This window comes from Anguilla rostrata, chromosome 6 (assembly GCF_018555375.3).
Source record: "Anguilla rostrata isolate EN2019 chromosome 6, ASM1855537v3, whole genome shotgun sequence".
Taxonomy (NCBI): Eukaryota; Metazoa; Chordata; class Actinopteri; order Anguilliformes; family Anguillidae; genus Anguilla; species Anguilla rostrata.
In genome coordinates, this window is record NC_057938.1 from 18,462,423 (window position 1) to 18,488,636 (window position 26,214).

The 26,214-nt window shown below is 41.0% G+C and overlaps 1 protein-coding gene across 1 annotated transcript in view; it reads right to left on the bottom strand.

Annotated features, from left to right (window-relative positions):
- LOC135256744 (pinopsin-like) overlaps positions 1–25,884 on the bottom strand; it is a 29,539-nt gene extending 3,655 nt beyond the window's left edge. Inside the window, exons 1-3 of the mRNA XM_064338845.1 lie at positions 25,515–25,884; positions 18,669–18,997; positions 4,799–5,032 (exon numbers count right to left, since the gene is read on the bottom strand). Of these exons, the coding sequence (XP_064194915.1) occupies positions 4,799–5,032; positions 18,669–18,997; positions 25,515–25,884 (933 nt within the window). The remainder of the gene's footprint in view (positions 1–4,798; positions 5,033–18,668; positions 18,998–25,514) is intronic.
- Positions 25,885–26,214: the final 330 nt, after the last annotated feature.

Consider the following 26,214-nt stretch of genomic DNA (forward strand, 5'->3'; position numbering starts at 1 on the left):
CAACATCTGTTCAATTGCTCTGGGTTGAGCCCCTCCCTCCCCAGACACATACAGTACAGTGATGCTACTTCCCTTGAGAAAACTTACGGTACCTAGTATACTCTTGTATGTCTACTATGCCTCCTCAAGAAATACCAAAGACTAATGTAAACTCCTCCCAATACACACATATGCACAGAGAAAAACCTGCCACAAACCGAAGGCACATTCACCTGCATGCATATTCCTGCAGCTAATTCATCAGATAAAACACATGCACACACACCTATACACACTACGCGTGCACACTCAAACACAAACACATAGGAAGATAATCAACTACCGTGGCTTTTCACCTGTTCCTCAGCAGGTGGGTGGTCAGAGACAAAAAACTGAGCAGTGCTGTAAATCTCTCCAATCCAAACACCCTACACATGTCTGGCACAAATTCAACACTGATTCAACAAAGTGTACCCAGACAGTGAAACACACCATGACATGTCACTCTTGGAATCCCTGGCCACAGAGCAAACCAAGTATGTTTTTGCAAGGCACTCTATGTGTTTGACTCACTGGGTTATATCATCTGTGCAAACAGCGACTCTTCAGTATTTCCAAGGGAAAAAAAACAAGGACAGCACAAATGAGCAACCGTTTAAACAAGGAGGTGGGGGGGTACTTTGACACCCAGAAGGAGGACACCTCTAATGGCAGGGACAGCCAGCTCTCCCTGGAAACCTGATTCGGTTCTGCCCTGCTGGACATAAGTGTTTCATGCGCAATTAGAAACACATGACTCAGATAAGCAAGGTGTTGCTGTTAAAGTTGCTGCTTTTTAAATTTGGGGGTCAGTTAAATATTAAATCCTCCCACCCCTCTTCCTGTGAACAGATTGTAGAGGACTGCAGCTTTCCATTTGCTTAGTCATTTGGCAGCTCTGGGGATTAGCCTACATTCTCTATTGCATAAACCAGTTGATTTTGTTACAGAAAAGACCACATCTGCAATGAAAATTTGTGACAAACATGGCAGAAGAATAATATATTTTCAAAAAATCAAATGTCATATGTCAGGCTCATAGCAACAAAGACTTCATTTCCTTATCATTTAAAGTTTTAACTTTCACTAGCTTGTTTTTCGTGGAGTAGAACTCTCTTTGAATTCTCAGTCTGTAAACAATCCAAGCCCCTAATTTTGCTTGTGGGTAGAAGAATATTGCATGCATATTATTTTAAAGTTGACTGCTGGCGGAACTAGTCACATTTGCTAGCCAAGACTCGAACCAGAGACTATTGGGCACGGTCTGCTCTTGAGGAGAATGCCTTCATTGACTAAGTCACTGAGGAGCCCATTAATAATATTCATAAAGAGCTAATATATTCCTTATGAAGGTGTTACGTGTGTTCCATGAGGTATGGCTGTCAATGGATCAAGTGTGACAGGGCTGGGGCATGATTGTTAAGTTTGATGGACCCTGAAAAAACCTCACAAAAAGATGAGCCAAGATGGAGAAATGGTAGGAGATAGGCCCAGGCCTATTGAGGCTATGAAAATTATCTATGTGTGACATTAGATGTGATTAGAATTTTCTTAACTGAAACTGAACTGAAAATTCCAATGCTGATGTAACAATCACTACTGGTAATTGAATGGACTGGAGTTCTAGAATACTGACTGAAAAAAAAACATTGCAAAAGACCTACTCTTCAATGGGTTAAAAAGACCAAAGACAGAGAACTCAACACTTGAGTCAGTGTTGGTATACAACATGCAAAAGACTGACTGTACAACTGACAACAATACGGATACAGCAATGCCTATGGAAAGCTTTCCCAAAAACTAAATGTAGCCTGTTGAACAGTTATTCAGCATATCATGAAATATACATAGGTAATGGTTAGCTTATGCAATCAATTCTTGATTGACACGAGCTCTTTGATTTTTTAATGCAAATTACAAATGGATGGAACTAAACAGACAAATAATTGAATTTTACAGTGCAAATCAAAAAAGGATTTTCTCCTCCATACAAGCTGTAACATCACAGCACACCGTACAACTTAATGCAATTTAATAAAATCTCACAATGCTGCAAATTACTTCCCATGGAAAGAAATATTAAAATGAATGGGCTATTAAAGTCAAGACGGGAGAACATTAGCTCACAGAGCACAGGCATTACCACAATGATAAATCTTTTTGACTCCAATTACAGGCATTCAAGAGTGGATGTAGCACAGATTTAAAAAAGGAGTGCTGACTTTGATTTTCACCTCCAATTTTATCCTCCCTTCAAATTTGTGGGCCCATTACTTCTAACATATAGTAGCTACACACTGACATGATCCATAAATATATTATCATTACATATTATACATGATTTATTTATTTGGGAGTTTAAATTAACTAAATCACCTCGATATACTTACAAGGAACTTATTTTCATCCATGTGAGGATAAAAGGCAAAAAGTAACGATTAATATTTGAATCACAAATTAATTCAGCAAATATTTGAGAATACTTTCCAGGAAACATTTTTCATTTTTTCTTTACTTGTTATTTTACTTCACTACCTGAAATGCAGGTCAGTAATAACCATCATTGAAACCATCATGGTTGCTGTCAAAGACAATCATAAAAACTCTGCTTCATGTACAGGCATACCTTGTTTCTCACACGAGGCATCATGGTCTACCTGCTAGGGAACCGTACTTCGAACGAGACAGCTTTGTGTTTAAGATCTCAATGGGTCCTTCCTTTAAGACCCCTCCAAACAATGCACCTTATCTTAATTTATCTAATAGAAATCCTGCTTCATAAATGGTTAATAAGATAGATATAAGCCATGTTAATCATCCTACGTGAGGCTACTACAAGCTAAAATAGTAAACCAGGTGATACAAGTCCATCAAGCACCCCAGTCAGCCAAATGGTCCACTGTCCACCCTTTGTGAGTTGAGAAAGAATTGGCACACAAGTACTCACCAAGGCAGGAGTTCCCCCACCTCTCCAATAGGGGGTGCCCCTCCCATCTTCAGTGATTGGGTGCGTGCCCTTCTTCGCGGATATGCAGTGCTACTTGTATCTGTACAGCATTTTTAGTCTTCAACTCGCCTCAACTCACAGTTTCCATAAACACGGGCTGGGAGGAATTGAAGACTGAAAATGACATACAGGATAAAGGGCTTCTTCAGCGGTCGAGGCGGACACTTCTCAAAATATTGCAGATGTTTTTGATGAGGTAGGGGGATGTGGGAGGGAACGGAGAGTGCTTCAGAAGCATTATTGCTACCAATAAGCACATTCATCTACTTGAAAAGGAAATAAACCTGGATATGCTTGCATAAGCCTACAGGTATATTTTCCCAGTGAGCGCTACTGCTGAATACTTTTTGAAATACTGCAGATCATTTGTGGAAAAATTGGATCATTTATAGAAAAGATTTCACATGAAAGGCAAACCGCTGTGTGCAGATGCAAACTTGCAGGCTTAATTTGGAAGGGGAGGGGGATATGTATGAAGGCCTTGTGTATCAATCATTTGTTTTCCTGACATTACTGTAAAAAGGCTGATTTGATCACCTCTATCCAAGTATCACCAATTAACATTGTTTATGCATAGATTTGCACATTTAGGTGAAAAAGACAACTACCATAATGCATTCATTTCTTAAACAAAGGCACTTTCTAATAGACAACATGATTTTGAAGAGCAATGAGTTTGCCTGTTTTCCAATAGAACTGACCTGGAATGTATGCTCATTTATGTCCTCCACATTCAAGATACATTCATAATTATCTGGAAGCCCATTCATCTGTCTTTATTTTTACTTAAACAAAGATCGACCTATTCACAACACACTATAGCCTTGAGGCTGTAACAGAAAGCACAAACATAATAATTACACGCGTACACACACACACACACACACACACACACATGCACGCACACACACACACACACAAAGAATTAAAGCACACAACCATACACATGCAAATAGGGAAAGCATGCACAAATACACGCATACAAATATCTAAAGCGCAAAAACACATGCATGCACCCGCCCTCCATCCTGACTGTGTGGACCAGCCGCCTGATTTACGGCATCATTTCTGACGGCTGACCCATGTAAAATGTTTTAAACCGAATTAAGTTTTACTCTCCTTGTAACTGATTTTCAGTTAAATGTAATGATATCCTACATTTTTTGTTTCTTTCTAATGAAGGGAAAGCCAAAGGGACACACACTGCAGTAACCCATCTACAAATCAAGAGGAACCACTTAAAAAACGGCTCCATCGCATTCAAAGGAAATCGATCTGTTGTAAATTGTGGCATTCCAGGAATCTGATTGTTTCAGAAATGAAACAATCTTGACTGTATATTCTCTCCAATCACTCAAATAGATGTATGTCTAAGATTATTTTAATTCTTTGTATTTTGCGCGAACTTCAGAATATCTATCCGTCTATCCAGTGTTTCATATTACACAGTGAACCCTTGGGTTTCCTCTTTAGGAACTGAAATCAGAAATTTTACCCCCTTTGACCAGCTTGTGAATTGTGCAATAGGTCTTTAAGAAATAAGCATTATACGATGATGTAATTGTCTTTAATAATTAAATGATTCATCAGAAGTACTAACTGACCACTGGATTATTAGCAAAGCACAATGATCCCAGAAGTTGGGCATATTTGTCAATGCATCAACCTTGTCAGGGTTACGGTACCTTAAGCACTGTGAAGCTAGCGGTCACATGATCCCCAGATCACATGATCTAGATCTCATGATCTCCCAAAAGGCATGCCTGTGCTCACCTGCTTGTTCATGAAGATGTAGATGATGGGGTTGATGACGGTGCTGGTTTTCGCCAAGATGGAGGGGATAATGCTGGCCTCGGGCGTGACCAGACCTGGGCGGCCAAAAGTGGCCAGAAGAGCCATGACGCCGTAGGGCAGCCAGCACAGCAGGTAGCAGATCACCATGGTGATTACCATGAAGAGCACCCGCTGTTCACGTTTACGAGTCACAGAGTTGTTGACTCTGCTCACCTGTAGGAACACAAGGCGAGAAGTCATACAAGGAAATAAAATAAAACAGAAAAAGGAAGACTACTCAGTGAAGTGTCAACCTTCACATCAACAGCTCTCCTCAGTGAACTCAATGAAAACAAAGTCTGCAAACTGAAGTGTCACAGAACTTTTTTGTTTCGTGAAAATCTTCCCAATTTTAGCTGGAGGCACCGGTGGCTGATTTCTTTCACCTAAATTGTATCTGAGGTGGTAGCGATATGATTTTCTCAATTCCAACCAAGAGGGCCATTGAGCTATATTATTTGTGGTGCCTGGCTCCAGTGATAGCTTTTGCATTCTGTTAGGAAACCCACAGAGGAAGGTGTTTTTTTGGTGTAGCTGATCTTTCCCTGGCCTTCTACACGGCTCACAAATGCTCCTCAGGTTCTGGACCGTCTCTGTGAAAGCAGACATTAAAGGGGCTTTCTTGCAACTCAGCCTCACAGCCAGGTTCTCTTTCTCTTCCTCTCTCCCATTCATGGTCTTTTTTTTTTTCAGCTACTTTGTGCGCCCATTGCAAACTGACCAACATGCACGGACATTTGTTGGAGCTGAGACTCTATCAGGTCCTTATAGCACTTAAAAATCCCTGCAGTGTACATGCCGTAGAAGGTTCGCAGTTTTGACGAGGTCGTCTGCTTGGATACTGGATTGCAGAGTGAAAACTGGGCATAACATGGCAAACTCAATGCTAGGAGTGTTGATGATTTCTAGCATGAATGCACAAGCCAGTATGCTTCTGTCTTTCCGCCTTCAAGATAAACCATCAAATTCAATGCTTATGCATGACATGTGTCAGAGGACCGTTGGCCGCTTATGAAGTAGTAAATAATAATTATCTATCCGTATAAATTCGAAATTGCACATGACAGCCTTAAATACAGCCTCCTAACAATTATTTGTTTAGATGCGCAGAAAATAATGCAGAAAGTTCACACCTAATCATCCAGTAAGTGTTCACCTAGAGTCTGGGGGTGTCAGATGCCCAAATATAGCTTTAGAAAAGATTTTCCTCATTCATTTCTCGGCTCTCGTGACTTGCCCATGAACAGTTCTCGAAACAGCCCGTAGGACAGTGGTGCCTGTTGAGTGACTGGTGACTGAGTGACTATCTCCATCAAGGTGCTCATTAGCTGACTGGGGAGCTCAAGCGAGTTTCGAGTCTGTGTGACAGGCGTGTGCCTGCCAGACAGCGTGTCATGCCTGCAAGGCATCATGGGAACATGGGAAGGCGTTGGAAGCATAGGGCACTGGGAGGAGGAAAGGGGGTACAGTTTCAAGCAGTGGCCTATCTGTCAGTACCCATTTACTCTAAGTGACAGTGAAAAGGCAACAACAGCGATGACTGTCAAATGTACCCCAAAAACAAACAGCCTCAGTGTCACTTGTCCTTTGTATGACATGCCTAATTACTCTGCAGCACAGAGAGAAGCTCATTTTTTACTGGCTATGTCCCAACAAGTGTTCATCTTGATCACAACTAATCTTCCTCAAATTGCTCCAAAATATCCTATTGAATATTTTTTGGCTTTGAGAACATACCCCGACATATACATTTGTTTGGTCTGCTGGATGTTCAGAGAAATTACTTCCAAATTATAAGGACATTACAGAAATGGTCTTGAACCTTCTAAAATGTTACTGACATATAGCATCCATGAAATTCTTTCATGAGAATCAGTAGGAGAAGTTATGTGTAAATTTGTACTTGACAAGCTTGGCTGACAACTGTGACTGACAACTTGTTTATGCAACGTTCTCATTATAATGCCAATCAAATTCTAACCAGAATCAAACCAGAACACTTCCCTACATTCTTGAACAATTTTGTGTTAGGCTATAGTTTTCATTTCATTGCATAGCACTAGTACATAAAACATAAGTACAGTGAGCTGTATTATGTTTGGGACAAAGACATATTTTTTTCTGGATTTAGCTATGTCCTCCACAATCTATTTTTCAGTTAAATAAGTACATTAGAATGTGTTCATTGCAGAGTTTTGCACCTCAATATGGTACCGCTACACTGGGTTATGAGTGTAATTAAAGGTAAAAAAAACCTCCTGGCACTGGGATCTGGAAAGATTGGTCTCTGGAAGAGTGCTGAAATTCACTGAGCTGCCACTGCAACTCTGCCCTCCCAGCAGCATTATAGTTACGAGATGGGGCAGCCACGGTGGTAATGATATTGGACAGGGACTAAGGGAGACCAGGTGCGGCTGGAATTAGTGTCAATGTGAGGGAGGTTCCTTCCCTGTCAGTCATACGGCGTGTGAAAGCCAGTGCAATAAATTGGGCATTTCGGTGACGGCCTGGCTTGTCTCTCCCACCTTCTCCATGCCCTGTGGGAACCTTAGCACATAGTGCACTTTTGAAAAGGTGTTAAAAAAAAGAAAAAAGAAGAAAAATTCATTGAATGGGCCACATTCTGTGTGCGATGGCAAAACAACATTTACCGCCAAGGCGTTTAAGTGCAAAACAACATTTACTGCCAAGGCATTTATAGATATTGGGATACTGCTTGAAAAGTGCTTTATAAATAAAATTTATTATTATTTTAGTGTAATCGAAGCCTTGACGCAAATGAGCCATGAAATCCTCTCAGACCTTATGCTATTGTTCCTAGCGGGTCCCTGGACTCTGGAAACTCACCATGTTTTTTGAAAAATGAGCAAAAAAAAAAAAAGACATCATTTGTTTTGGCAAAATAGGTCATACACGGAAGAAAGCATGCCCCTTGTGTTTGTCAACCCTTCCTCCTGGGAGACTGCTGGAGTTTGCGCACATAAAATCAATAATGGGCTTTAGCACCTGCAAAAGAAATATGAATCTGAGATGTGTTTACACAGATGGCCAGTCCTCTCTCTCAAACATCCATTGTGCAGTGGTCATTACATCAGACATTACATTATGTCAGGTGATATAGGAAAGAACTCCTGCGCACAGAAAATGAACTTCAGGGTTTTCGCCACATAAATCAAGCAGTATGGTGTATGAACTATACCGCATCAGTATCAGTGCTGTATGAATCTGTATTTTCTCAAATCGATACCTCTGCTAAAGTGCCTGGGGCAATACTCTGAGTTAAAAAATTATTTCCTTTTCTTCTTTACTTTTTTGTGATCTGGAGCCAAGGGAACCAAGGGCTTATCTTTTTAAGAATTTTTTTTTTTTTTTTTTTTAAAGAACAGTGGTGAATTCTAAGAGGAAAATACTGCAGATTATTTGTCGGGGTTTTTCATGAGAAATATTGGCTGAAGTCACAGAGCAGGCATGGCAAAGGGGGAAAGAGGGCTGAGAATCAACACTGTTGACAGGGGCCATCAAACATCTGATAGCAGCTGTCAACTGTCAAGGAGTCTTGACCCCAACGCCTTTCAGAATCTATGAGCTGCATTGTCATACTTTGTTTTCCCAGTATTTGGCAATAGCCTATTGCTAGAATGCATAGGCCTACACAAATAACACTGTATAGGCTACGTTAAAAAACAGTTTCAATCCAAAACTGCTGAAAAATCACTAAAAAAAGCACTAAAAACAGAGGAAATTGCAGAAACAGGGAAATTCATGGACTCTGTGACACCTGCGCTTTCTGTGACAAACACCCAGCCTTATGGATCAGTATATTCCAACCACATCACCAAATCCCCATCTTTATTATATGAAATTATTTGTCTCATCATCATGCTATATTGGGTGGTTATTTTGCCTGTTTTGTAATATTGGTTGGGTTGTAAATTGCACCCTTGCCTTCAACAGTCAGTCAAAGGTATCACAAAATGCTGTGAAAGAAATGAAAATTATTTTTTAAAAAGTTGTTTTCCAAAATGTCAAGGACTAACCAAACTGGTTAGAGTGGATGTGGGCCTGCTGACAGGAGAAAATGGAACCTAACTGAGAAAAGCTGCAGAAACAACAAAGTAAAGCCAAAGTGACAGACATTTTTGGGCTGCCTTGTTTGCAGGTTTACACTGTGGCTTCTCTGATTGAGTGTGACCAGGGTGGAGAGCACTCTGTCTCTAACGGACTGCCTGTTTCAGTGGCCATGTTACTTAGTACTATTGGATTACCTGACTGCTTTGTGATGGGGCTCAGAGTGACTGATTATATGCTTTGTGTTCTGAGTTAGCTAGGAGAATCTCCTCCACTCCATCAAGCCAGGCATGTGATTGCATAAGGACCTTCCTCAGCACTAAGTTGGGTCGGCCCTGCCACAAACATTCAAAATCATTTCGTCTCAACCCCCCCTCCTTCCCTCCTGCTTTTCTTTCCTGCTTTACTCTTTTGCTCCCTCTCTCTTTCTCAGCACCATTCAGTCATCACTGGGGAGGTAAGACAGGGGAAGGCTGTACCTAATTAAAATGTCTGCCTCAGAGGACTGTGGGAAAACATTGATAATCAGTTGCTTTAAAGCAATTCCTTGCCACCAGAATGACAGGCGTGAATTGAATGGCCACTGTTTACAAAGCAATTCTCAGGATAAATTATTAATCTCAGTATACAACCTATACATAGCTAACGGTGTATAGGTTGTTAGCTTGTATACAAGCACATGCATTGTTTCTCTTACATAAATAAGGAGTAGGCCTGATTTGGAATAACATATGTGGCATCTAAAATTGTGGGATGTGTTTGACATGATGGGGGTAGGATACTTCATTAAAACTCCAATCAATGGTTTGTTAAACTGGATAGCTAATGCAGTTATTTTCTGCAGTCTTTTAGACCTAGTGCTGCCAGAGGTGGGGTAAGAAGAGAGAAAGGAGAGGGAAGTAAAGAGGGAGATTGAGAGGAAGGGGGGAGCAGGAGGGCGGGGGGGGGGGGGTGACAGGCAGGGGGAAAGTGAGATAATATCAGCAAACCTCTTCCATAAGTGTATAGTATACAATACTGTATATAGTATTTTAGACCTCTAAAGTCCCATAATATCATTTGGTGACCAAGTGTACTTTTGGAGTCTCCAAATAGCCTTTTTGGAAACCGGCCTAGACATAGCTTACTTTTGTAAGTAACTAAATATGAATTTCCATTTTTGTTGGTATTGTCATCAAATCTGAACCAGTATTTGTCCAGTGTTATGGCTGTGACTCTATTAGGTTTTTAAGTTGACCAGGTAAAGCCACAACTATCTGTATCCACTCAAAAACATCTGTTAGGTGAGAAAAAAAAAACATGCACCTACACTATGTTTGAGCTTCTGTTTACATTGTTTCAGTGATATTTAGGGGTATTCTGTGTCTTGGGCAACAAACTCTCGAGCACTGTCTTTCAGAAGAGATGATGCTTGTCATCAAAAGGGTTCCCGAATAGCAAACATTTTATTTAGGGCTTGTCATTTTCAGGCTTGCGTAAAAAGAGGGGATACTACAGAAAGGGTTAAGGACACATTTTAACATTCAGTGTGTTATTTGCCCCATGATCTGGTATTGAACTGTGAAAATCCTGGCAATGGCAGGCAGTTCGCAGTTGAATGTAGCATCACTGAGAAAGAGGGGGGTTTCAGTGGGGGAGATTTTCCTCATCTCTTCACAAAAGAGCAGCGCCTCTGGTCGATCAGGTGCCTACAGTCTGTCTCAGCCAACTGCCCAGGAAGCCTACTCCTGCTTCATGGAGCAAAGTGAAAAAAGCTGACTGGTTGCAGAAGTAAGCAAGTGCTTATCTGCACACTCCAGAATGAACTGAGGACATCGAGGGGAAAAGATGTGCCTGTGAAGTGTAATGTGCTTTCGTAATGGGAAATAAAAATGAGAGGATAAGAAGTACACTCAAGAAAACATAATGACGCATGTACATCCACCCATATGAGAATAAACAGAGTAAACAAGAATAAACAGAATAAACAAACAAACAAAAAAAAACACAGTGACACACATACATACACAAACACACAATTGCACACAATTACACATGCACAAATGCACACGTGGCCACATATGCACATAAAGCCACACAAACAAGCGCACAGACACAGACACACACACACACACAGTCAACAATGGCGAGGGGTGGCATGCAGCATGTGTGTGTCGTTAAATAGGCTGTGTACCATTACACTTTAATCATATTCGCTTCGCCATGATAATTATTCACGCGTCCCATATGGGGTCAGCTTAATAAATGGTCAGAGCACAGATTTCAAACAGCAAATTCATTAGATATATTGATAATGCAGTGGAACTAGCCAGAGAACAAAAAATTAGAAAAGCAAAATGATAAATCAGACTGAGAATTAGCATTTTTTTGTCATGATTATAGAGTGGTCATGCCAGTTGTTTAAAGTTATGCGGTGTAGTTTCCTGTTAAACACGATCCCTTGACAAAAAAAATGCAAATTCCTTTTCTGCTTTATCATTTTTCGTTCCTAATGACACACATGTACATATGAGTATGTGTGCTGCTTATGGTCATTTTAATCTAGATGTCTATATTGCCAGTATATTCCTGCCCCCTGATAGCATATTTTCATTGTCTTCAATTGTGCTTAATTTTCAAGTAGTACCCTGGGTGCCAAAGCAAATCCTTATAGATATTCACAACACGGCTACTTGCCACACTGAATATCTTTGCACAACAAATTAAAGAATTGCTAGTTTGGCCAGGAGAAACCTAACAGTTAACGAAACATGGCCCCTTCAGTTAAGGTTTTGTCAATGCGTCCGCTGTCATCACGTTTTTAATCATGTTTTCTACGTTCCCTTTACTTCTTCCCAATGTAGTGAGCCCTCCAGTGATGTACTATATCATATGACATATATACGAGGGAACCATTCCAGAGTAAGGTGACTGACTGAGGGGAGGGGTCGGGGCCGTTTAAATTCCACACTTCAACATTCATCATCAGCAAAAAGGTTGTTTCAGTGTCAACCAGTCAGATAAGTGAAACCATATAAGTTAAAGATAGCAGCACTCTAAGCAAATCGAACCATGAAAACTAACCAGTTCACAAACTTAGGCAATATTACGTTAGCCTACTTTATTAACTTGCCCATGACAGAGGTCATTACTGTGATATACATGATAAATATGTGAATTGATCATTCACTCAATAATCAGCTGTGGAAATTTGCATAAGTTAAACCCTTGCCTGAAAAATTGACATTGAATATATAAATATATAATATATATCAAAATTGATATAAATAGCTGCTGCTTTAGGCTTTCAATGATCACCGATATAGGAAAATACAGGGAAGGCTACAAGCAGCAATCAATGTTCACTAATAAAGGCCAATTTCTAAATGCATTAACCAACACAAGCATCAATGAAGAAAAGAAAACAAAAAACAGACCACGTGTGAAATGCATCTACGGATCCACAATTGATCAAGCAAATATTGAAAATGTATTGAAGCCCTTCGAGCGTTTCTGTGCTGCTACCAGGTTATTGCTGAAACATGAGAATATTAGAACGTTCACACCCAAGAACAGGCCAGAGAGCCTGTCTCGGCACACAATTAGCCTAATTCGAAACAATAAAAATGACATTTTGTCAGCGGCAAAGAGAGCGGAAAAAAAACAAAACAAACTACAAAAAAAAAAGCTTGCTGAGTTGCTGAGCGGCTGCTGACTCGCCGACTCACGGCGCTGAAAAAGCGAGGGCGAGCGAGGGAGAGAGGGGGCGAGAGAGAGAGAGTCTCAGATCGCCGCCCAGAAGATCGATAACGGTGACACCAAATGCGCGGGCTGAGTGATGCGCTTCGCGCGAGGCGCGCGTGAGCCCGCAAACGCCAGCGCCGGGAGCTATCGTAATTAAACGAGCCGTGAAAGCGGCCCTCGGAGAGATCCGCCCGACGGCGGCTAAAAGAGCCCCGCTAGCACGCTCGCGCTCGCGCTCGGATCTCCGAGAGAACGAGAGGCCGGCGCGGCCGAAGGATGCGCGAGTCTGGGCGGGCGACTTAACGGGCCTCCTAAGCGTCGCGATCGACGGCTTGTGTTTACAAATGAGGACGTTCATTATGTCCTAAGGAGTCGTCCGAGGTTCTCTGGGAGTCAGCACGGCGCGTGCCGACACGCCGGTTTAAAGCATACAAACGTACAAGCGCTTCACAGTGGCTCCTGAACCGAGCGAGCCCAGGAGGAAAATACACTGACTGAGACATCACTCCTCATTAACATCATAATTATTAACCTCATAATTGCTGAGGTCAACTATTAACATTAACATCACTTCTTAATAGGGTTCTGACTAGTACACGATTAGATATGGAATTGTAATGTTTTAACAAACGTCATGTAACCGAAATGCAGCGTATTATTTCACTGGAAGCTGAGATTTCATATTGTGCAAACCGTTTTAATAATAACAGTGGGCCATACACTGCTATTATTTGGTTTGCTTTCTTTTATTTCTGTCATAAGAAAAGATAATTGAACACATATCTCACCGGAGCTTGAAATTTAATTCTTACGACATTTTACAACAAAGTATGAGGAAAGAAAATCATGGACGTCAGCGGCGATGCAATGACAGGTGAATGGCAGGTGTTGCAGACTGCAGGCCACAGGCCCTGGTATGAACTCTATCACTTTGCCCCGGAGACCCACCGGGCATGTTCAAAATGCAGACCCGCTTCAGTGGCGTTTTCAGAAGCTTACATAGGCAATGTCTTGGGCATGGAGGCTTGCTAAGAAAATACACAGCGATACAAAATCATTGCTAAGCAGAGAAACCCGTAAAAGGCATCTTCGTATGGTTCTACATAAATGCAGTAACCATAGACAAGAGTGCATAATTAGTAACCAAATTATAGTAACAGATGAAGTTATGAAAAAATGAATAAAAATGTTTTGTGACAATAAGGCCTATAATAACACCACATGGCATAAGCTGGTTATAATATTCATGTCTGTTTATGTGAATGGTTACGATAAATTATGTATCACTAAAGGTATTAGACTACATATGGCCCATTTTAAGTGTTACCAAAAATGCATTTGATAATAACTAAAATGTTTTTTGAGTATTTTAATAAAGAAATATTGTATCAAAAGAACTAATTTCCCCATAAACACAAACACATATACAGCGTAGAGAGCCTTTTGACTCAGTTGGACATGCCTTCATTTGCCTATATCTTGGAGCACATTCATTCTGCAATGACAGTTTGACAGAAGGAATGCACTTTCAAGCACTCACTGAATGTATACAATTATGTTCTAATAGTCCAATAAGGTGTACATTAAATGAGAGTTATGAGCTAAACTACTAATACTCATTTCAGAAGTGTCCCTTGGCATCCTTCAATATAATGGAGCTATGCAGGGGGATGGTTGCGGCCCATATTAATTGTCCCTCTATTCACACTGCAAATCAGAACTGTCAAATCAAATGACCTGAATCAGCTAGCCTGCCCCCCATGTCACAGTTAAACAGTGGCTGTTTTCTCAGAACAAATGTCGACTAGATAAAAAATCATTAAAAACAGACTTGTCAAATGGAATTCAGACATCAGTAATATGATACAATAGCCTGGACAGGTTCCAGAACTGCTTATACCTGTCATAAAAGTGAATGGCTAGGACTGCTAAATGGCACATCATTATTCACTGTAGCATGTAGAAATCCATTTCTTGCTAGTAAGTAATTGATCTTTTTTGCTGTACTTCTGTCATGTGGATTCCAGACGATGGAGATTGACTGTTAATTAGGGCATGCTACATTGTTATACAGACCTTTATCCAAGACAGCTGTGGACTCTTTGAAAATAAATTATTTGAAAAGGTCTACAATTAAATACTTCAACACCACTTTTTGTCTGTGTATACATGCTGTCTTAATGTATGGTAGACTATAACACCTGCAGTTGTCTGTGTTCATCTGTTCAATAGTTGTGCATGTCGGAATAAACAGGAATAAAATCAGATTATCTGTTCTTCGTTTACTGGTCACATCAGACTGCTCGGACACTCCCTTGGAAAACATCCCCAATGCAGGTCAGCAAGAGCAGCTTTCGGTTGCCCAGTTGCAGTAATGCAGCAGCAAACACCTCAGACAAGGACGAAGGCTTCATCGGGCGAACTCTTCCAAAAATCCTGTTTGCGCGAGATAATGGTCGACGTCCGCGGTGAATGAGCTCCGCATTCTGGCGCCTGTCCATCGCCGGAATGTGGCCAGATGGTTGTTTCCATAGACAGAAAGAACAGGGGTTTCGGTTATGGCTTTTTTGCTAACCAACTCCTGACTCCTGAACTCTTTCAGCTAATTGTGTGAATATGTTAAAGAGTGGAAGCACTGCCAGTGAAAAGGGAACCTTTTCATAGACACAGATGCGATTGCGAAATGAACCTCGTTCTTAATTAATCTTACTGAAGCTAGCAAATGGCACGCAGTATGTGCCCCTTCCCAATTGGACCTTTGAAGTAGTATTTAGTGGCTTTCCAGTCCCAAAACAGATTCTGCTCTCTGAAACACGCGAGCACGGAGCCCCATAAATTACAGGCACGCGTGGCAGGCTGTCTCATTAGTGTTTCATTTTCATGGTGGCAGAGCAATATACCGGCCTCTGTTGGCACGGGAGCCGTCTCCACAACGACCTGAATGTCAGGCTCAGTTTCTCGGGGTTCCAGGGGGCACAGGACACTTTGTAATGTGCCGTCTGTGGCCAATTAAAAGCCGCTCGAAAGCCAGAGGCGAATACGGCAGCGAAGGGTTGGACTCCTGGGCGCTACCCAGGAAAAAACCCGCTCCAGCATGTGGAGTGCCGAGTCGAACCCAACCCCCCCCCCCCCAAAAAAAAGCTGAAGCCTGATCTGCTCAGGGCTGCAAATGGGTCTTCAAAGCGAAGACGGCCCCGTGCTGCGAATGCTCCCCTCTCGCCAGCCGCAAACCACCGTCCACGCTAAACGACCGCAAGGCACCGGTACCGAATCCTCCGTCAATCAGGAGCTCTGCGACGTCATCAAGGGGGCCGTTTGATCTTCCCCGCCAGTCCTCCTGCTGACGCTCCCACACCCTGGGAGGCGTGGAGCCGTGCTCCCCGCTCTTCTGCTGGCAACAGTTAGCACTTGCGCTTCAACTTTTATGGGCGTTTCATCTGTGAGCTGCATTCGCATCTTTTCCTTCTACTCGCTGTGTTTCTACTGTCAGGATAGCACATGCCTGTTACTGTGGCTCTGTGGACATTGCACAAGGGCCGTGAGATCACACCATGAGAGGCCGGGCTCTGCGCCAGAAGGCTTTTAGTTTAAGAGGGTGTAGGGGCGGGGGGTTGGGTGGTTGGTAGCACTGATCTTCCCAGTTTGCTTCAATAAAAAAGGCCTTCAATTTTTCCTTTACTTTTCTTAGCCAAAAACCAAACAAACAAAACACATTATGTAACATTATTATTATTATTATGTAACATTATGTAGCAGTTCTGATAATATAACTTGCTTTAAAATAACTGAATACAATACCTACAGTAGTTGGATGCCATCATGATAGAAATAGAAACAAGAGTGTTCCTGTGCTACCGAAATTGATCATTCCAGCTTTGCAGTCCAGCCAAAATCACGGTGATATCTATTGTTACTGTTTTTGCAAAATGTACCAAATCCGACAGAAATTGTAATTAAGAGTCATATCTTAATTCCAAAGCCAGCGGGCCTGCTAGACAATCATACATTTCACCTGTCTCCTCCTGCTCCTGATATCCTATTTATCATTTATCAGGCAGAGATTCCAGAGCTTCTCATAGATGAAAGGAGACAAGTTGATTTTGCTATCTGCTGTAATTTAGACAAGAGGAGAGCACTTCATTAAATTGGAGAATTTGACGCAAGCCGTGGACAGCTCGATTTTAACAGATATGTACCTGCTCAGTAGGAGGAAAGAAGCACATTCGTCTGGAGGGTTACGCTAAAAAGATCCGAGGGAATGTTTATTGATGATCTTCAACCCTCCTTTAGATAAATTAATTCCATAAATCAGCCAGCTAAAACTCTATTTCTCCTCATGTTAAGATGCTGCACTGTGCTGGGACTACCAGGCATATAAGGCTCTAGAGCTATATAACAACCAGGGAAGTGGCTGGTTTTTCTTTCCGAGCATTTCATTTAATTCAGCCTGGCAAGGGAGAGAACCAGAGGACTGGTTGCACAACATTCTTCCTTAACTTTTTGCCATTATTTACTATTAATGACCTTTCTCTCCGCAGTCACTTAAACGAACATGCCAAACTGTGTTTGTGAAAAAATAACAGATGTTTACTTTCATTTCTGAGTTAAATCCCAGAGCAAATGTTGACTAAGCCCAAGGTATCAATGTCCTGTGGTCAACCATGCTCCTTCATGCTCACTCATAATGAGCCAACAGATCAGACTGACCTTCAACAATGTTTCCAAGTCAAACATATGCTGAACATCTAGTCAATAAATATCACACGTGATTATACCTCGCCTGGTAGACACTGGAATATAACACAATGGCTTGCATTCGGATATTTATTCATGACATTGCCCTTTATTCAGTCTACTTAATCAACTTTTCTCCTTTTGTAAAGTTTTTTCTTTACATAAAAAGTTTTGCACATTCCCTGATTATTAAAGGAATAGTTCACTTTCTGGGGTGTTTTGTATGTTTTTGATTAGCCCTGACATTTTTGTGTGTCCAATAAAGGAGACAATTTTAGGTATTTCCAGAATTTACTGATGACTTGCTCGCTTTACAATTGCTGGTGTAGGGGCATTAGGGGGTTTGTGGTTTAAAGCAAGACAATATACTTCAAATAACAGAGCAGCTTGCAGTGATGTTACTTTATGCCTCCAAAGGATGTGGGTGTTCATCAGAAACCTTTTAGAAACATATCTTTTATTCCACATAAAACTGTCTAGAACAAAACATAAAAACATACTAAAATAAAAATAATATCAAAAAACCCCAGAAACTGAAGTATCCATTGATAATTGAATACAGTTTTTTATATTAAGTTTTTTTATTTTCCACTGCAAACAATTTTTCCTTTCATTTCGGTGATCTCTGAATTTGAGATGGAATTTAACATTACGAATGGACCTTGAATGAGGCCAGACCACTGTCCTTGCAAGACTGGGGTAATGTTACAAAGGCCTGTATTCAATATGTGTCATGTACAATATCCAATGCTACTCACAATGTGAAATTGAGGATTATCTGTTTCCTTTCATTACATTTTTGTTTAACAATTTGGTGAGTTCAGTGAACAAAAAATTCAATAAAAAACAGTGTACTTGAAGAAGATTGAAATTTAGGTTTTAATAGAGTGTGTTAAAGTTAGAGTTGACTGAATCCAGACCAAAGTCTGTCAACTGGATGCCTGCTCAGATTGTAGAAATGTAAAAATGTAATGTTATGACCTGAGAATTTGTCATTATAACTGAAAATATAAACATTTGGACTTCATTTAAAGTCAGAATTAAGGACAGATGTTTATGAATCCTGAAGCAAAACATGTTCACTGGACGTGTGTGTAGTAATAGGCACGGTCTTGTGTGCCCTAGAAAGGTTGCCGTAGTTCTATGCGCATGTCAGGTGTGAGCGGTGGAATAAAGTATGGAGTTGCAAGTATGAAAGTCTCCGGCTGAGTAGCTTAAAAATCATACTTCTACAGTGTGCTCAGGTCACAAATGTAAAAATGAAACCTATTCATTTCGGACTCACCTGTTTAATGACGTGCAGCAGCTTACTATAGCTGTAGACGATGACGACGAATGGGAGGATGAGGCAGAAGAAAAAGAGGCAGATGATGTAGGAGACGTTGTTGGCGCTCTTGCCGGTCCAGTTCACGGAGCAGGTGGTCCCGGGGCCCTCCGGCCCGTATCTGCTCCAGCCGAAGAGGGGCGGCACCGCCCACAGCAGTGAGTAGGCCCAGGACAGCCCGATGCCCAAGCCACTCTTGCGATAGTTGGTGGCGTCGGCCTCTGTGGAGGCCATCATGGTGCAGTAACGCTCGTAGGACAGCACAGCCAACGTGATAAGAGACACCACACCTGGGGGGACAGATGGTAGGATAGGTGTCAGGACGTGGAAAGAAGCCCCTGGCGCCCCCAAGCTAACATGTTTTAAGCATGTTAATGATAATGTCCCTCAGACTGCTTTGTAAATGGTCTCTTGTTCCAGACAAGTTCTTATAACCTAAAGACCATAGAGAAAACCTGCAGGTATGTTATATAAACCTAGTGATAAGTAAGGGGAACATTCTTGTTAAATTCCTATTTGGTTGCACAAAAAACCATGATGAAAATACTCACTATATAATATATATATACAACCAGTATGTCTTATGTGCCAGACATGTAACATAAAAATACAGGCCTACTGGTAACAGACTCTTAAGGTAATAAAGTCAGGGAAAACATCAATGAGACTGAGAGCTTAATTTGTTAAAACAGGGAAACAATGTTTTAAAGGAACGCTGACTCTGAGCCCCAGAATACTGCCCCCCCACCCGAGTCAGCAGCAGTCACTCTTGTTACACAGGCACGTTTTGTTCTGGCACCTTCTGATTAGCAAAATCAGAGCACAAGTACAGTCCGTTTTACACCCTGTAGTGCTGCAGTAGAGCAAACACTGATGAGAGAAAGCGTAGCCCTGGCTCTGGAACAGTGGGGCCCAACTTGCACTTGTGGAGAAACTACTGAAGCACAAAATTGGTTTTATCAACAAAATGAATATTGAGTTGTATCAGCCCATACTCATTTGACCTGCATGACAATTAGAGACTGTACGACAGAGAGCTTTGTGGTACTTCATCTTCATTTGCTGCACAGCAATTGAATACATTGGAAATGGATAATTGACCCGAAGGAGGCCGCCAAGTACAAGGAGGGGACAGCGTCCCTGGACAGCTGAGGGGTCCTCAGGCTTTTTTTTCTTGCCAACCCTTGATTTCTTAATTGGATCAATGATTGGACTTAGAGTTTAGAGGTAACGCAGAAAAACTTTGTCTCAAACATTATGTAGCTCACTACGCACGCACGCACACACGCACGCACAAATTTGAAGTATCTAAATTAGAATTACGAAGGTAACTACACAGGTGAGCCATATTAGGCTGAACATCAGAAAATGAGGACAAACTTTAAAAACAGCATGTTTTTTGTAATGTTCTGACTGTTTTGACAGTCCGGAATGGAAGTGAATTAAGGCCAGTAATGGAATTACCATGAACAACCAAAGCCCACTGCCCACTGGAAGCTCACTGCTGCTAGGAGCTGTGTAAAAAGTTGTGTAAGTCGCTCTGGACAATCTGCTAAATGCCTGTAATGCAATATAATGCAAGGAGAGCAGTTCAGGCAGAATGCAATTCAAGAACCTAAGTTAATTGAGCCATATACAGTAAATCAGGGTTATCGCAGCTGGTGAACTGATTAAATGCTGATGCACCAGCTTAACATGTCCCCTGGTGTGTTATCATCTGGGATCAGCCGCGAAATATCTCCTATTGTACTTGAATGTGCATCACCAGCAATGTACAGCACGATGCCACCTCTCGCAAGTCTAAGAGACTGATAAGACTGGAAAGGAAATATGGAGACTGGGCCAGTGAAGTAACAGTTTTTGCGGTTCAACTCAAGTCAAATTCCCTAGTGGCTTTAAAGCTTAGATGGACCATGACTGTATATCACTCATTTTTATGCCTTCATCTGCATTATCTGCTTAAGGTTTAGTATCGGACACTCGGGATGTTCTCATTTTACCATACGGGAGCAGCGCTGACTTAATGAGATTGGTTAGAGAATATCGATTATGTGTCAAATGGTGGACAGGTTTTGGTTTACCACTTTGAACCACAATGCTTTCACCAGGAATATAGTGGAGAGGTTAGATTGAACTGATAAGTGCAATCTGTCCACTCTGTTGGGGCCTGAAGTTAATCTGAATGTTAATTACAGATTAGGTAAAACTCTGGTGATATTTTAGTCAGTTAGCATGAATTTACACTTTAGAAGAATTTTACATTACTGATGTTCGGACCTTTACAAAAACACTTAATTGGCTTGCCTCTGGAAATGCAGTCCGAGACTGTGCAGTAACAATGCCTCAAAAATGGCATTATAGACCCAACGTTGCCTTCAGTGTTAATTAATAGATTCCGATGGGGGAATTATTTTGTGCAAAAGAATGAGTGTGATGCTATTCTCTGATGCTGGGACAGCCACATTCTCTCTGTTGGAGCCATTGTCATGTATCATTTGCCACTTTTCCACTTCTGCTAGCGTCAACCCCGTGGTTGATGTCGATCTTAAGAGGCTATGCAACAGCTACCAGTCCATTACTGTGATACCTAAAAAATAAATGAAAAAAGACTGCAGTGCCCAGGGTGAAAAAAGCTCTGTTAAAACACTGACAGTCAGAAAACTACATTTTCTAGAGGTGCACTTTGGGGCGCATGGGGACCACTTAAGTTTAACTTAAAGCTTTAATCTCTGTTTTCATGTGTGGGCTTTGAATTTCTGCAGTCCTTCATAAAAAAGCCTTTTGTTACTTAACGCTTAAAACCTAAGGGCTCCTCACTGGCACAGCCCAATAACAACAGAAATTTTATTCTCAAATGCAGTTTTATAAGAATGTTTGACTGTTCAATGACATGCTGCAGCTTTCTGCAGGATAATTTAAAGCTGTCATCTTCACATAAGGGCACCAGTGGCAATGGAATCCCTTTTGTGTTAATATAAAAGCTTTCCACTTGCAGTCATGGATAGCAACTTATTTCACAAAACTACATGACTGATAATGATGTAAACTTTGGTACAAAGCCAAAAATGCAATTTATCCCACATACCTTCTGGACATGCCTCTAGGGCAGGGACAGGATTCCTCCCAGTTAGCTCAGTGTTTTTTTTAGTATCTCTGGAAAACTAATCACCTCTTTGTGACAATGTGAAAAATTGCAATTACCAAATATTTTCATTGATTGATTGATTGATTTAACAGTATCAATCTTCCAAGCCTCATATATGGTGCTCTCCAAAATGATTGGCACCCTTAATAAAGGTAAGTAAAAACAGGCTGACAAAACTTTTACAAACACAGGACATAAGTTATATTATATGCTCAAAAATGAGAAAATTAACCTTCTTTAATACAATTTCTCAGATAATTATTTTAGAACTAAGAGTGAGTTTATTTTCCAGAAAGACAGGTGTCAGCATTGTAACAATAGCAACAATAATTTTGGAAGGCACTACACAACGATATACTATATCTCTCAATGAGCCAGAACTATACATAGTATGTCCCAAAAATATTGTGAAATTCCTTTAATTTTTTAAAAACCTTTTTATCTCAATTTTGAGGCATTTGACTGTCTCCTGTGTAATGAGAGATGGGTAATATGGCTGACAAAAACCCTCTTCTTGGGAAATATGGCCTTAGGGTGTGCCAACCTCACCTGACAATGGTAGAGAAGATTCAACACCAATCTATGAGACCACTACCCTGAGGAATTCAACACCAATCTATGAGACCACTACCCTGAGGCATTCAACACCAATCTATGAGACCACTACCTTGAGGCATTCAACACCAATCTATGAGGCCACGATCTTGAAACCAAATGTTTTAGCCACCACCAGACAGATCACAAAATGATTTTGAATGTTTGGGACCAGAACTTGAAGGACAACTGTCTAGCTGGATGCACCTAGCAACCAACCCCGTGAAGGCCAACTGTTTCTTGTCTCCAACCAAACCATTTATGTTTACGTTTCTAACAATATTTAGACTTGGTACCCATTTAACAGAATTGGTAACTGGCATGACCAGAGGTACAGAAGGATCCAGATCCATTCAATCTGGTGCATGAGACCACTATCCTTGCAGTCCCTGAGCAATATTTCTACCCTTGTAATGAACTATAAATCTACAGTAAATTACTCATCTTTATCATCAGACACAGTAGATACAGTAGTACCTACTGACATTTCTCCCTCTCACTCAGGCTGGGTGTGTTAACATTATTGATTTTGTCACAAGGCTATGTTTTGGAGGCAAGAACAGTGCAAAGCGCAAGGAAAACGAATGAACCGTTTCTCCTCTGCTACACACAAGGTTACACTATTCTCGCTGTTTGATTATCACTTGAAAAAGCACCTTGGGCTTTTTCAAGTGACAATGGTCCAAGGTGAGCACAGGAAGCAAAGATAAAGTGTTTGGCCATAAATTCTGAAAAGCCATTTCCTGTGCACCCGGGACATCCAACTATATCATTCCCCAGTAATTCCCTGTAAAATATCTCACCTTTCTTCCAGGAAACAAATAATACCATAAATAAATACACTTGCAATGTGACTCCCAGGCGATAGAAATTATCTTCCGCGTGGGTCACTGGCCGTCCTCGTGTACATACTCCCTCCACAATTGGTGAAAACGAGCTGTTATTGGACACCCAAAAATCTATTGAAACAGAAGTTGTGGAAAGTCTTCGTTGGCGGACCCGTGAGATAGATATACGGACTTACTGTGGACAAAAAGCGAAAAGGCGAATCAGGCGCAGCCCAGATGCACCTGCACGTGCACAGATTGTGTGTCATCAACAGCTGCGGTTGGTGAGCTGAAAATTGTTGGTGTGGAAAACCTTCTTTTGAACTGATCATTGGTCGCCACCCGTTTTCATTCATTTTCCTTGATTAACAAGAGTGCCAACAATTCAATTTAGAAAGATCCCTTTTATCACCAAGTACACTAAAGAAAAAAGATACGCCACTCTGTCAACTACCGCCTCAGCTTTCAGATTACCAGTAATGACATAACCTGCACTTTAAAATATGCCCATTGAAGATCTTCGCTGTGAATATTACCCGAGTGTGAGTGCGGTGAAAGAAGAGGTATACATGTACCTGCACCAATAATGTTGATAAAATGTGCGCCATTTTTCAGTGCAAATAAAAATAATTTTATTACTCACTAAATTGATGAGAGCTGGCTATATCTGATGGTAGGCTATTGAATAGTTTGTGAATCAATCGATGTGTTGATAGGTCGATTGATAGACCAATAATCAGTTTAACCAATTTTCAGCCCCGCCAATTTTCAGCTCACCAACTGCATCCGGTCATCAATATTAAGGAGAATCAGCGTTCGCGCGTCTCTCTTGTTCCGTTTCTTGGCTGAAACCCTTGCACCTTATAAGAATTCCACAACAGTTAAATGAGAAATTAAATTATTTTCCATCGGCAGAGTACAAAAAGAGGACAAGGGATTCTGATCACGTGCTATACATTACAAAAAAGTTTTTGTATTTTTCTTAGTGGCGCTTGTAATTCTGTATTCGTTCAACAAAACCGTCTTGTAAGTATAAACTCATGGAAATGTACGGTTGAGGTACCGTGTCACAATGGCAAGATTCTGAAATAAACAGCTTAGCTTCCGTAGGTAGTTCTTGACAATATATTGACTATCTCAGTTTAGCATTCCGAACCTTTGATGGAAATTATAGTGCTGAATGGAAAACGGCAGTAGGGTAAACTACCAATTAAGATCACGAATTATTCCTGAACTCTAAACCCAAATATTTTCATTTGCATGTCTTTTTTATTCATGGGATTTGCCTCAGAGCTACTCTGACAAGTGACAAAAATGCATACGCATATGTAATTTCATGTTCATATCCAAGTGTTAGACAATGATACTTCATGAATCTATTAACTATTAAAGAATGTCCAGAAAATCTTTTTTGTAAAAAGCTACTTCAAATCTTTATGACAAAAAACCGAGAAAGTGATGATTACTGCCTGATTCTCATGTTGGTTGTGGAAACGACCCATTGCATTATAAATGTTTTGCTTATTACAGAATCTGCTATGCGAGTTTTAGGTGGGTGAGATATTTCCTATTACATCAACCTTTCGGAGTTTTTCTCTAACTTCTCTACAGTACTGCTGAGCTCTAACATAGCCTACTGTAATTTGTGCTATGCTCTGTCATACTAATTTGATCGCACAGTAAAATGTTAGTTCAACCCTAACAGAGTAGCAACATATGAGCCCAATTGGGACCCTGTGTGCTCTGTAACCGTTTGGTTAATATTAAATATTTTACTGTGCAAAAATAGCTATTCGACGCGGTTTAAATTTGAATTATTATTTAAACGTCATGTTGCAGTTGTTCAAATTTAAACATGAGTTTTTCAGCATATGGGAAATGCATTATTAGTAGAACTCATCAACAATTTGTGAACCATTCCCTTGCCTAAACAGCGCGTGCTGAGTGTGCATATGGAATGTACTGTAGAAGGCGAATGTCGAGAGCAGCAAATAAGAAGTAATATGGAAACCCAATGTAGGCAAAGCGGATCCACTAGACGTATACGTGCATCAGTCAAAAGTGTAGAGAAGCTTGATTAAACAATCCGTTGATTAAACATATTTCATATACATCAGGGAAACAGAATCAAGCTAATCCTTTTCGAGAACGCACAGGGGCTCCAAATCAAGCGCTTAAGTTGGTTAAAGCATTTGCTTTCTAAATAGCAGCCTACTTTTGTCAGTAACAAATTAAACTTACCGAATAATGTATTAGCGAAGCCATACCACACACATCCGATCGGTCCGATGAGCCACCGTCCCTGCGTGCTGGCAGCAAAGCTGAACGGAGTTCCAAGAACACAGACCAGCAGATCACTGAAGGAAATATTCATCAACAGCAGGTTTATGGGCGACCGAAGCTTTTTGTAGCGGCAAAAGAGCACGAGAACAAGCAGGTTGTTGAGGAAACCAAAGGTGCCGATGAATCCAAGAAACACCGCCACGACCAGGTGCCCTGTCGGGCTCAGCGTACTATGAGAGGACGCATCCAGGTGCCCATCGCTGCCGGTGGCACACCAAGCGCCTTCAGACCTTGTGCAACTGCTGATGCTCACGTTAGACACAATCATTGCAATCCGTTTTCGGTGAAAAAACATTCAGTGTGCATTGAACAAGTGTTAACCAACTGCGTTTAGATAGTCTTGTATTGTTTGTGTTTGTATTGTATTGTAGAGTTGTGCCAATGCTTCAAAGTTAATTAATGCGATTGTTACAGTGATATCGTGTTGGTTTTAAGGGAAAAATAAGCTACTGCATACTGCTATATTTACATCAAAGAAAAGTTAAGTTTAATTTCTCAGTTCATCAGCTACTGAACTCCGAAGAAACTTTAGAATGGCTGTGCTCCACCGTGTGGCGGTAAAAATCTTCGCATTCATCCGTAGCAGATGCCGTTTGTG